General features: G+C 32.8%; 2 protein-coding genes across 17 annotated transcripts in view; one reads left to right on the forward strand and one right to left on the reverse strand.

The window, feature by feature from the left end:
• LOC111517201 (uncharacterized) overlaps positions 1-14,589 on the reverse strand; it is a 130,056-nt gene that overhangs the window by 81,754 nt on the left and 33,713 nt on the right. The window lies entirely within an intron of this gene.
• Positions 1-14,589, forward strand: part of LOC111517185 (uncharacterized) — a 66,087-nt gene that overhangs the window by 24,738 nt on the left and 26,760 nt on the right. For 12 of the 16 annotated variants that reach the window (XM_074169391.1, XM_074169400.1, XM_074169401.1 and 9 more), the window contains 6 exons: positions 84-425; positions 664-979; positions 2,901-3,385; positions 5,397-5,544; positions 5,605-5,798; positions 11,076-11,186. In XM_074169391.1, the coding sequence (XP_074025492.1) occupies positions 84-425; positions 664-979; positions 2,901-3,385; positions 5,397-5,544; positions 5,605-5,798; positions 11,076-11,186 (1,596 nt within the window). The remainder of the gene's footprint in view (positions 1-83; positions 426-663; positions 980-2,900; positions 3,386-5,396; positions 5,545-5,604; positions 5,799-11,075; positions 11,187-14,589) is intronic. The other 4 variants (XM_074169402.1, XM_074169403.1, XM_074169404.1 and 1 more) reach the window with 2 other exon arrangements.

Genomic DNA, 14,589 nt, shown 5'->3' on the forward strand with positions numbered 1-14,589 from the left:
ACTGAAAAAGGTGTTAATAAAATGAATATATAGACAGATAGTCGTGTTAAAATATTTGTATAATTGAAGTTATTATTATTTAGGCTTTCCCTAATCAAGTACGCCCTGGTCAGCAAGATCTGAGACAGCTGAGGGACCTCTTACAGCGGGAACAGTTCAAAAAGTTGGATGAACTCATACCTGGTAAAGCGCAGCAAAGAGTCTGGCCCCCCAATGAACAACCAGAAGGAGAAGTCCCTACGACTGTGGTTTCTTCTTCTGACACCACTTTCAGACAACCTTTACCTCCCAGCGTAGTAAGACCAAGAATGGCAGTTTCATTAGGGAATCGTGTGATTCCCAATCCCAACACTATTAGATTGAGTCAGATTGATTCTAGATTGCAAGGACTTGATCCTAGAATGAGGTTGATACTGCAGCAGCAGGTAACAATTATAAATTCAGCTATTTTCTTTCTTCAGTGTAACTGATTAAGATTGGAAACGCTCCTGTAAAATTTCAATCGGTTGATGAATCAAAATTTTGGGGTGTTTTCAGTCTAAATGAATCACACTATATCAGAAATATTCGTTTTCTAATATTACCACTATTTTTTTTTTGGTTCTACATATGTTACACATCTCTTTAGTTAATAACTTGATGTTTAATGCCTTTCAATTATAGCAGCAGAGGTTGATCCATTCAAACGTTCAACAAGGAATTCAGCAACAGTTTGTTCGTTTTGCTCCTGGGGCACGTCCTGCCTCTGTTGAGCAGTACGAGCAACTTCTGCATAGGCAAGCACAGTCTCAAATTCGTGGGTCTGATCAAAGTATCGTACCCCGCTTGCCTCTGAATCAAGCAAGTGTAATACAAAGACCCCAGGCCAGCCAACCTGCGCAGGTTCCGCCTAACTCGGGCATAACAGACAACAATACAAATGAAGAAGGCATCCCGGATAATGTTACTGCGGAGCTGGAGAAGTTGGAACAAGAGACAGGTACGTTATATCCATTAGTGCAAATATTTATATACTGTAAGAGTCTAATATAAAGTTCAATCTAATCCTGTCCTCCGAAAGTAAATTGACTTTCTGTTCATTACTATTATTCTTGTTCTGAAATTTTAATATACCTAGAATGGATTAAAAGTTGAATATATTTCAGTATTCTGATTCAATATACTTTTTTTATTGCTTGTTCATATTTCAGTCCCCATACTAAAAACCTAGTTGTAGACAAAACTGAAACTTATTTTACAATAATAATAATAATAATCTTTATTGAAATAGGAAACCTAATATATACATATCTATGAGAGTAATAATAACACTAGCACAATGAAATATATATAAAAAAAATGTATGTTAAAAATTTCAAATTTGAACAATTTGAGATTTAAACTAGCATGTAGCCAGACAATGAAAATTGCATATAAAGATTTCAGTATCATATGTTAAGTACCATTTGAATAGATAATGAAATATAGGTACATATATACATTAAATTATTATTAAAACAGTAATATTTGGTTTCCTTACACATACAAATACCCTAGTGAACAATTAAAATCAATTAAAAACCATAGATGATAGCCAATAATGTCCCAAATAATTCCAAATAACTATACAATTTGTATTTTATTACTTTTTTTTTAATTCTTTGAGAGCTCTTTTAAAATGGATTTTTTTTTATTTCTTCCGGTAATTCATTGAACTCGTGGAAGCCCTTAAAAAATAACGAATTCATGGTACTTCCGAGTGCAGGTCTGTTTATATGTATATTATTGGAATTTCTTGTATTATAATTATGAATGTTTTTATTGAATTTGATGTAATCTTTAAAATATTCTGGTGCCATTCCATTTACAATTTTGTACACTAGAGTCATTGTAAAATAGTAGAGTCTACTTTCAACTGATAACCAATTCAAACAATCAAGCATACTCTTTATGATAGTACGGCGATTTGTTTTCAAGATTACTCTCATCCCACGATTTTGTAGTTTTTGTAGCATATTTAATTTATTGAGGTTAAATAAAAATAATAATGACACACAATAATCAAAGTGTGGTTGAATAATGGTATTGTAAACTGTTACTTTGGACTGCATTAACAAATTTTGTGCTATTCTACTGAAAAAATATAGTTTTCTCGATGACACAACTTCAATTTTATCGTTATTGATATTGAGGTTTATACCGTTGATATCTAGAGAACTGTATTTATATTTCGTGGTGAATATCATTGCTTTTGTTTTTGTTACGTTTAACTTCAATTTGTTAGTGCATAAATACTCATTTACCGCTCCTAAAATCCTATCCATCTTATGAATAGCTCTATCTAAATTCATATCACTACACATAAGCAACATATCATCAGCAAATAGGTTTATGAACTCAGATTCAATAAAAAGTTCAATATCGTTCAAATATAAAACAAAAAGAGGCGGGCCCAGAACGCTACCTTGGGGAACACCTACATCAATGTCTTTTTCATTTGATAATGCATCTTTAAAACGGACTTTTTGTTTTCTATTGTTTAAATAATCACTGAACCATTCAAACACCTTTCCATCAATCCCACACTGAGCCAATTTAAACAACATAATTTATCTATCAATTGTCTCAAAAGCTCTTTTTAAGTCTAAAAATACAGCAATAACATATTTCTGGCTATCCAAGTTGGTTTTAATATTACATATTGTGAGATGTAATGCTGTTTCACATGAGAAGTTTTTACAGAAACCCGATTGATTATCTATCAAAATTGAATTTTTAGTGATGTGATGTAATAACTGATCATATACAGCAACTTCTAGAATTTTTTCACTTATCTCCTGATGGTTTTAATTTTTGATAATAATGGAAATTGAAATGCCTCATTTTAATAATCAACATAAACAAATGAATATAATTTTTAGGTACGATGGTCGAACTTCAAGGCGTTAGTGACATCCTTGGGGGACTAGGAGATGACGATGATGAGCTTTTAGCAGAAATGGGAGCTGACTTCAACATTCTCGAATATGCCGATCCTGAATTGGAGGCCCTGACGGGCGGAAAGACTAATATTCTTGATATAGATCTCGAGGAGGAATCCCTTAAGAAGGAAAATAAAGCGGGGGCTCCTAAAACGGCCGTGCCAGAACAACCTCCAGCAACTGGCGCTCCAGAGACGTCACTTATGAAAAAAGAAGGGCTCACACAAGTAGCTCCGCAAATACAAGCTCAGGAGCCTTTGGCGGCTCCTTCTGCTCCACCACCACCCCTTTCTGTGCCTCAGTCGCAGAATGTTCATCACGTTTCAACCCCCAATACGCCGCAGGCGGCTCCTTCACCGCACCCTGTCGCTCATCCCCATCCACTGTTGACTCCTCAGCAAATTCATCAACAAATGATGCACCAGGTAAGTGTTACGAGGAATACTTTCTCTTGATTAACCTGTAAAAAATTATGTATTTTAAATTGAGTAACAATCGCCCATATGGAACCCGAAATATAAATTCTATAAGAAGTGTAGCTATGCATCTGGAGACGTCCAAGCAAATTATTTTTTTATAATATCACAGATTGTAAAAGTTTGGTCCGATAGTCATTCAGTTTGAACAGTAATCTTTTGTGGTATACACAATGCAAAGAGTCACTGAGAAATTGCTGTTGGAGCATGAAGCGTATTAGCTATTTCACAATCATTTTTGATGCAATACGCATTAGATAAAAATTTGAGGTCTCAACAAAACAAGCGGATCAGCTTTCTCTGAATGTGCTGGACACAAACCAACTCCAAACATGAGCCCTGAACCTAAATAATTGGTAAGGAACTAGACCAGGAGTACTGAGAACAGGGAAGATCTTTTTGAAGAGACTCAAGTATAGCTTCAACAGAGCAGGGATTGTCTCAGAATAGTTATAAGGCTAATCACTGGACAGTATCCATTTAGAGGACACCTGAACAGAATAGGGTGTTATAATAAACACCTTAGCCGTAAGCAATGCAACAAAGAGACAGAGAAAGCTTGTGATGCTTTATGCGAATTTAAGATACCGATCATGGGAGGCGAACAGTTCATTTGCAACCCAACTTATGTACAAAAGAATATGATAAACATCTAACAGAGGAACAGAACAAACTAATACAAAGAAAAATATTGCTGGTATGATGAAAGGGTGGGAAGAAAAACACAAGATACTGCAGTGTTTTCCGGAAACTTAGAAGAAATAGGCAAGTTTGATGACTTCCAAGCAGTGGGTTTTTCTGTTAATCCAACTGTTCTCTCTTCCCATACTAACGACAACCCTCAAAAATCAAAACTTGTTAGCTCTAGCACAGCTAGGTGATAATAACCCCTCGTTGAGAACAATTACTTTCAAAGTTCCTTTCCTCGAAAGAATTAGTAGTAGTAGTATTTATTAACCATATTGAATACACTCAGTACAAATGGCAGGTCACAGAATAGGCAGAATAGGTCACAGAATAGGTAAAAATATATATGTATATAAAATATAGAGATGTCAGGAATAACAATTACAAACTTATAACAACAAATAGCTTCACAAAAGGAATGTAAATATTAAAATAAACATGAATATTTGCTAACACAAACCACTTGTAAACACTCAGTGCTCGAAAAATTCTTCCATAGTTTAGAAGTAGTTTTCTAAAAGATATTTCTTTGTTTTGTTCTTGAAATTGTCATAGCTGCTAATGTCTTTAAGAAACTTTGGCAGCTTGTAGATTGATATACAGTTATAGAGAGTTGATTTTTTGAAGGTTGCTGTCCTATGCTTTGGTATTTCAAGAATACATTTTTTTTGAAGAGTAATTATTATTTCTTCCCAATATGTTGAATTCAGCAAAGTTATTTTTCACAAATGTTACACATTTTAGAATAAATATGGAATGGAATGGTAGAATACGGTGCTCTTTAAAAGTGGATCTACAGGATTCCCTATGTTCCAAATTGAATATTAGTCTAATAAGTCTTTTTTGAGATATAAAAACTCTTTTATACTCAGTTGATAGCCCCCATGTTGCAATATTATTTGATAAGTGGCTATATACAAATGCATAATATAGGTTCAGCAACCCATTCCTGTCTAAAAGTGGTTTCATTTGAACAATCGCAAGCTGAGGTCAGAGTCTAGCCAAGTACCGAGTAGTTTGACACTATCACTAAGATTCATATTGATATAAAGATTTTCAGGAATTTTTTTCTTTATATGAAAATTTATATAAAGTTTTATTCTTGTTCAGAATAAGGCGATTTTTCTGACTCTGTGAATCACTGTGAATCTGTTTCTAATCGTCGATTAGTTAGACTTGTAAATTTTTTTTCTCTTCAATTCATCTATATATGAAAACAAAATTCTTCAATACTAGATAGAATTACGTTCATCAATAATGTATTTCATGAAAGGTTCAACAAGCTGCTGCTCAAGGCAAACCCTTGCTACCTGGTTCCCGAATAAAAACACCTGACGATGTCATAGGTATTATAATGCCGGACAAAACCATTCAGCTTCAAGTACCTCCTAGTTATCAGCAAAGGCTTCTACTATTTCAGAGTAAGTGGAATCCCTTCGGAGTTATTTAGATTTTCAATTAACTTTTCATTGATTCTATAGTTCAAAATCAAAAAATGGGTATGCGCTTGGGACAAGCTCCACCCCGCATGCCGGTCTCAGCAGGCTCAAACCAGCAGATGCCTACTGGCATGGGAGCTGGGCCAAGAGGGCCTGTTATAGCTCCTCCACCACCTCCTTATCCGGGACCCCCTCCCCCATATCCGGGCAATGCTGGACAACAGCATCAGCAACAGGTAATGAAACTTTACAGACTTTTTAAGCATGTGTTTTTTTATGAAATTTTACATGTGTGTTGATTCTGTTGGATTTTTCATAAATGTCCTAGATGATGATTACCTGCTCTACAAGGAAACTGAGTTTTTTCAAAACATGAAAGATTATTTTTGTTTATTTTCTATACTTACTACATCTACCTCTCTGGAGTTCCTCTCATTTATTTGAATCATCATTATGCCATACATTTTTTATTATTTTGTACCAAACATATAGTGATTTTTTTTATTTTTCCCTATTCAGTCCAATTTTACCAGTACAGTAGAATCTCGCTAATCCGGCACTATTAAAAACAAGAGGGTTCCGGATTATTGGAATGTTCGAATTACTGGATTATAGAGAAAAAATCATTAATAATAAAATAGTGTTGTGTTTCCGTTTACCTGACATTTTCAACTACATACTATTCTAACTTCAAAACAACAGGTAAATACGTACGCACGTGCACGAGATAAGTTTTGAGGTTAGACTTCTAGACGACGACGCGGCGAGGAAGTGCATAGGGGAAGAGGGGTGGGAGAGGCGCAGGCGGAGGGTGTCGGATTATTGGACATATCTGTCTATCAAAGTGCCTGATTAGTAAGATTCTACTGTATTTATTTTTATCATTTTGTTTTTAAACACTCAAGTTTTAGGTCTCTAGCACTACATTCTTTAATGTTTTTTGTATTAAGGAATTTAGTGAATGAGTGTAATAGATTCTATTATGTACACATTCTCAAAACATTATCTGAAAATATTTCTTTAAAAAACTCATGAATGTACCCTACAGATATAATAAAAATAGTAATAGAAATGAATCTAAATATAGAACTTAATCATCAACTTGATGTCACAACTTCAATGTGCATACAGTAAATATAACAGAAACATTCTAACAGTCAATTATATTAAAAGTAAATCAATAAATGATGCCCCGATTTTTATACAGGGCTATTCAAATTCGTTTCTGTACATGGGGATCTCGTAAACGATAAGAGATAGAGTGTCGGTTGAATTGTGGCGAAGTTGTGTATTTTAGAGACCTATTCAATGATGTAAAGGAATCGAATATAGCTCTTTTGGTTCTGGAGATATACAGGAAAAACCAAAAAATCCCAAATTATTTTTTTGCCTATATCTTCTTTATCCTATTTATATTTATTATATTATATATTGAAAATCTGTCCACATTTTGCTATTGGCACTTAATGTGGGCTCTCAGAATATATCCATGAATCTTTTATACAGGGTGTCATCTGACTTGGGCCACCCCATCTTTGAATTTTTAAATACGGACCTGTATATTTTTTTTGTAGTTTTTAGATCGTAGAAATTCACTTCATACTGAGAAATTAAATTTTATATTTCGGGATGTTTCGGTAATATTCGATTTTAATTGTGTGAATTATTCCCTTTCAAATTACGGCCCTGGAAATTGGTTGACTGAGTTGAATAATAGCAACTTTCACGTCTCCCTATCTATCGTGGAGTTTTTCGAGAGTTTTTTTTTTCATTTTCAGGTACCTATTCATATTTTTTCCATTGATCTGAGTGTTTTCTACAATGAACTTCAAATAAGAAAACCTTTTCTGATTATTTGAAACATATCTACATCAAAAATATATTATTTCAAATACAAGTCCGTATTTGAAAATTCAAAGATGGGGGTGGCCCAAGTCAAATGACACCCTGTATAAAAGATTCTTGGATATATTATGAGAGCCCACATCAAGTGCCAATAGCAAAATAATAATAATAATTTTATTAACCATTATCGGTACATAATGTACATATGGTAATCAATAATTGTAATATATGTTATATACATATTAAGAATAAAAATAATAGTTAGTCATACTTGAATAACAAATTAAAGAATAAAGATAAAATATAAATATAAAAACATAAAACACGGCACCCAATATATAAATGTTACAATTTAAAAACAAATACATATATTATATTACATTGGGAATTATTACTCCAATAGTCTTTTAAACTATAAAAACATTTTTTTATCAAGAATAGTTTCGTATTATTCTTAAAGATTTTATATGATTTTGACTCCTTGATTGAATCAGGTAATTTATTGTAAAGTGATATAGCATTGTATATTGGATAATTTTTAAATTTATTTGATTTGTGTGAGCGTATCCTTAACATATTACCATGACGTGTATGATAATTATGAGTAGAACCATTCGTTTCAAAAGATGCAAGATTATTTCTTACATAAGTCACACATTTGAATATATATATATATATATATATATATATATATATATATATATATATATATATATATATATATATATGCATGGAACTGATAATAAATTTTCCCTTACAAGAATAGGTTTGCAGCTATCACGATAATCCATATAAAAAATCAGTCTTATAATGCACTGTGCGACAACAAATATTCTGTTAAAATCTCTACCACATCCCCATGACATTATATTTAAGGAAATATGCGGATATGCCATTGCAAAATATATACTTAAGAGATTTTTCTTTATCTACAAGCAATTTCATCTGCTTAATCGCGAAGAATGCTGCATTAAGTTTCTTGCATACCTCATCAATATGTAGATCCCAATTTAAAAATGCATCTAACATGGTTCCTAGAAATTTAACATCATGTGCCATGGCTATTCCATCAGTTATATCAACTCCATCTGGAATGTTATTTTTTCTATTATAAACTTTCATTGAAAAAGATTTGGAGGTATTTAATATCAAATGATTGCATTCACAACATGACGTAAATCTATCAATAACCTCTTTGACTCTTGTTAATAATACATCTTCCAGTGTAGACCCAGTGATTGTCATTGTGGTATCATCTGCAAACATAGTTATGTGGCAATTGTTAACATGTTCTGAGAGATCATTAACAAATACCACAAAAAGTAAAGGTCCCAGTACTGATACATGAGGAACTCCTAATGTCACGTCAAATGCCGACCACTCATATAGGATTTTATCCAAGTCAGTATGTTATGTGGAAACCCAAGCCTCTCTAACTTTATATATAGAAAATCTGTTGAAACAGACAGATTGGATGTGGATGTGGACAGATTTTCAATATGTCTGCGAATAAAGAAGATATGGGCAAAAAAATAATTTGGGTTTTTTTTGTTTTTCCTGTATATCTCCAGAACCAAAAGAGCTATATTCGATTTCTTTACATCATTGAATAGGTCTCTAAAATACGCAACTTTGCCATAATTTAACCGACACTCTATCTATTATCGTTTACGAGATCCCCATGTACAGAAACGAATTTGAATAGCGCTGTATATGAAATACTTTTTACCTACATGTTGACAAATTTCGAAAACATAGTGCAACACTTTTGTGTTGTGGTATAATTACCTCTATATATCCTTAGATGATTCTACAAAATGTTCATAAAATAAAAAGTAAATAAATATTGTTTAAAAAACTAAAAAACACGCTTTTAAATAACATCAAACTAAAAAGTTGAAAATAATTTTTTTCAAATAAGCTTAAAACAGTAACAAACGAAAAATACCAGTATTATTGTGAAAAAAAGCGACGGGCACTTGATATACAAAAAATATGGCACAAAGCGCCCACACTTTTTTCACAATAATACTAGTATTTTTCGTTCGTTATTGTTTTGAGCTTATTTAAAAAAAAATTAACTTTTCACTTCGATGTTCTTCAAAAGCATGTTTTTTAGTTTTTTAAACTATACTTTTTTTTTAACACGCCCTTATTAGCTTTACCTGTATGTATATATGTTTGTTTGTTTGCTTGTAACCCTCATTGCTTGATCTATTCGCGGGCAGATGGCGCTGTACGCAACCTCCTTGATATAATTCGAACTCACTTACATGTATTTCTTCATTTGAAACAAGTATTTTTTTTTTATTTAACACGCGCCTGCCGGCTTGGGCTTGGTAGCTGATTTTCAGGCTTCCTTTCCGGAATCGGAAAATATCAGTGGTCATTTTTCTAAACAATATACGGCTGAATGATCCCAAAGTTTAGATAAAATAAATATAGTTTAAAAAAGCTAAAAAACACGCTTTTATAGCATACGAAACTAAAAAATGAAAAATAAATATGGTTTAAAAAACTAAAAAACACACTTTTAGAGAACATCGACCTAAAAAGTTAAAAAATTAATTTGAATAAGCGCCCACGCTTTTTTTTAAATAATACTAGTATTTTCCGTTCGTTATTGTTTTAAGCTTATTTAAAAAAATATATTCTTAACTTTTTAGTTCGATGTTCTTTAAAAGCGTTTTTTTTTTAGTTTTTTAAACTATATTTATTTTATCTAAACTTTGGGATCAATCAACCGTATATTGTTTAGAAAAATGACCATTGATATTTTCCGATTCCGGAGACGGAGCCTGAAAATCAGCTATCAAGTCCAAGGCAGCAGGCGCGCGTGTTAATAAAAAAAATACTTTTTTCAAATGAAGAAATACGTGTAAAGTGAGTTCGAATTATATCAAGGAGGTTACATACAGCACCATCTGCCGGCGAATAGATCAAGCAATAATTTCGATATATCAAGGAGGTACGCACAGCGCCATCTGCCGGCGAATAGATCAAGCAGTAAATTCGATATATCAAGGAGGTTAAGTCCAGCGCCATCTGCCCGCGAATAGATCAAGCAATAATGTCGATAATTCTGTCAAATACAGATCCCGAGCTTGAGAGTTCCAAACAAACATACATACATACAGGTGACGCTAATAAAAGTGTGTTAAAAACGAAACATCTCCAATCGAATGTACCTACGTAGCCCGCGAAACATTCGCCTTATTTTTTATCCTTGTATATCTGCCAGAAGTACCTATTTAATATAATACAAATTTCTCTTGAATATATCAATTAAAAACTCAAAACTTCACTATTCCATTATTCAAGTCGTTAGATCTAAGATTATTTGTCCGACTACAAACTTTTTTTTTATATAATTTTTTCCTCCTTCAAAGCCATGGAATTGTGACGTCAAACTGTGATTTTTTTTGTGAATACGCATTCAGTACAGAATTTATAGAGGTTGTAAAAGTGTTCCGATAATTTCCTTTATCTTTATACTTTGCTTTATCAGAAATTAATAATTGACGACAGTAAAAAATATATTCCTTAGTTCTATCAATGCCTAAAACCCAAATTCCAAAGTTGATTAATCGTTGAACATGGTAACACTGTAACACTAACCCACGGTTTGGTTGAGGTATGGTATTATTAATTGCATGTGTATGTGGTAGACGGGATTGAGAATGGGGCCTGGTCTTCTCCCATCGGGACACTTCCATCCCAGTACACTGCAGGGTTTTCCCATGCATCCACATTTGCAGCGGAGACCTCTTCTCCTTGAGGTGAGATCTGCACACACATACAGATTCCTGAATTATTATCCTTGCACTCATTCCTCTGCTTTACCACCCATCGAGGATTTTCCTGTGCTTTTCATACCGAGTGATCTCAATATGTAAAGTATCCATTATATTAGAAGAAATTTTCAAGCAGATATGGTTAAGAAATACATCTGGTTGTTTAAATCTGTGGAATCGTATCTGGGACCACATTTTGTTATTATCCACATTTAATTGTTTATAATTTCATAAAAATTAATTATTCAATTTGCATTCTACAAGTTGAACCTATTACTATTAATATTTTGAAAGCCTCCACATTTTGTAAAGTTACACGTTGCACAATCTAAAAATAAATTGTAACAGTGAACTAAAAAGTTTCTTCTTTCCTACATATCTCCACAATTTTTATTCTTTTCAAATTGTGAAATATGAAAATTCTCAAAAAGGTAGATAAAAATTCATGAGACAGTTTTGATCTGCCACAGAACTCTTCTACTCCTAACAATAACAACCATTTGAATGGAGTATGACAACTTTTTCTAGAACAACGCCAAATGGGATTGTCAGAAAATGCAAACCGTGTTCATCCATCATTGCCTGCTTGGTAGTGAAAGCTGCAGAGAGACAACACGCGATTTCCTATTTGGCGGTCGGTAGTTTGGATTTGAGTTGTTTGTCGATCCAATCGATGTTATTTTTGTAGTGGAAGTCAATTTTCATTGTATCTGTATCTGAGACGTGACAAAACATTGATGAAGGTTGTTGAATGGCATAAAGAAAACACAACAGTACTCAAAAATAACCCTACATAAAATTGACTATACCTCCTTTTGGGTTTTCTCATTTGAAATATTTGGCACAAGAGCCTATTAGAAATATTTTTTGACGATAATGTCATGTAATTGAGTAAGCTTGAAAGAAATGTGGAACTTTTCTACATACTGAAATCACTCGGCAGTGTTGCCAGTTACATCCTCCATATTATACTTAGGGCGAAATCACAGGCTTGCAAATCAATTTTATCAAAAAAATTCTTACGGATATGTTCATCACAACAAAAAACTTACCTTTTGTGCATGAATTGGGAAATTTGCCATAACAAAAAAATGGTACTTATGAAAACAAATAAATATTAAGAAGAATAATTGTTTTTTAATATAAATATTCTGTTTGAAACCATTTATTCATCTTTAAACTAATTGGGAGTTTTACTAAAAATATGAGTTGAGGTAGCGGGACTCAATCTTCCATTGATTCATAGTGTTTACCTGAAAATATGTTTTCCAGTTTCATATTTGTGCTTGAAATTTTAATCTGGAGAAATATGTTGTAGTGGTGTGTTTTCTGACTAATTGAATTGAATTGAAAGAAACTAAATTAATTTCGGGTTTTTTATGAAAACTTGTACTTTGATCTTTATTTCAAAAAGGTAATACCTGCTTTCTCAAGAATGCTTTCACTTCACAATACACTCTTATAGTTAGTCAATTGCCAACAGCATGTAAAACAAGATAAAAATCGTTAGCCATATTGTCTCAATTCTCAATGTTATGTTTTTGGGGGGTATTGAATTTTCCATTAATTCATATCACTTTTTGCTCATATAATCACTTCGCTATTCACTGAAAGGGTCACTGTCAAATCATGTATGGAGCTCCTCCCCTTACCATACCCTGAAGCTACTGGATTCCATCCAGAAAGGAGCAATCCGCCTGATTGGAGAGGCGAACATCACTTGCAACCTTCCGAAGAAAGGTTAAAGATATGTCTCTCTTCTACAGATTCTTTCACGGGAAGTGTTCAAGTGACTTGGCACATTTGATTCCACCAAGAGCGGTACATATCAGAAATACGCGGCGGACTGTGGCTGCTCATCGTTTTGAGGTTCAACTCAGTAGACCTCGAACTCCACTGTTTCAGAACGTTTTCATTTGGAGAACTGCTTTAGGTGGAATAAATTTCCGAATGGATTCAATATCCAGCGATTCAAATCGATGTGAATCAGTACTTTCGCACAGGCACCGCTCTTAGAATGCCTTAAGGATTTTCCTGTAGTGCTTGTGTTTTGTCTTAAAAAAACTTTTAGGCTAGTATTGGCAACAATGATTTTATGTTAATAATTTAGATTGGGATGTGACAACAGGTTCAGGTGAACATTAGAAAAACTTAAATTTCAAATTATATTCTTAAGATATATGTAAAAATCACAATAATGAATGGTATCATGGATTGTAGGTCCCTGAATTTTTAGGGAGCTATTCAATACTTCTTGAAAATGTATGATTTGCATAGACTTGAAAAATTAGTGTTATTCGTCAGTTGTAGGTGGTGCAAAGAAAAATCTTGAAATAGTGAAAACAATAACTTAAGTAGGAGGGAAGAAATTTTCCAAAAGTTCTTGTATGTAGAAAAAATTCCGGTGTGGCTTTTGTGAAATTAATTGTTTATATAAAAAACTCATTCATTTGGTTTTGCCATACAAATGAACTCACTTATAGGATAGTAGTAGTAGACTTTATTTTAGGAATTCTAATCTACAATATGTAGTTATACATATATAAATATTTTATATATGTATATAGACAGCAAGCGATATCAGCTTAACAAATGCTGTCAAAAAAATTAATAATATGCTTATTAGAATATCCGAATTCCTCAATATCAATAAAATGAAACTCAATATAAACAAAACCAAATCAATGATCATAACCACTCAATATAAATATAATCTAATCGACAAAAAAATCCATAAACATAAAAATATATAGTGAAACAATTGAATTGGTTGAGGAATTCAAATACCTCGGATTTATGATAGACAACACTCTGAGCCTAAAAAAACATTTTAATTACATTCATAACAAAATTATTAAAAAAATATTCTTTTTTACAAGAATTAGTAACACGTTGACATTTGAAACATCACTAACAGTCTATAATTCGATAATTCGACCTCATTTTGATTACTGTCCAACACTTCGCAACCTTTTTGATGCAAACTCTATATCCTCTTTGCAAAAACTACAAAATAGATGTATGCGAATACTCCTAAAATGTAATAGATACACCCCTATAATGACCATGCTTCAGGTTCTCGATTGGCTATCTGTAAAAGACAGGCTTTCCTATTTTTCCATGATATTTATTTTCAAAATTATTACTGGAAATTTTCATACCAATTTTAACCAGTTCATAACTTATCAAAATGAAATCCATGATTACCCTACACGAGGGAATAAGAACTTATATGTTACCCGAACAAAATATACCATGACAATGAATTCTCTTTTCCACAAGGGTCTCTTGGACTACAATAAACTTCCCAATGATATTAAATGTAGTGACTCCATTTTAATTTTTAAAAACCGTCTAACTAAATATCTGAAAGAAAAATATGTTTGAG

The sequence above is a fragment of the Leptinotarsa decemlineata genome, unplaced genomic scaffold, assembly GCF_025532065.1.
Source record: "Leptinotarsa decemlineata unplaced genomic scaffold, Ldec_3_MD MMD2_P_RNA_scaffold_5, whole genome shotgun sequence".
NCBI classification, from domain to species: Eukaryota; Metazoa; Arthropoda; class Insecta; order Coleoptera; family Chrysomelidae; genus Leptinotarsa; species Leptinotarsa decemlineata.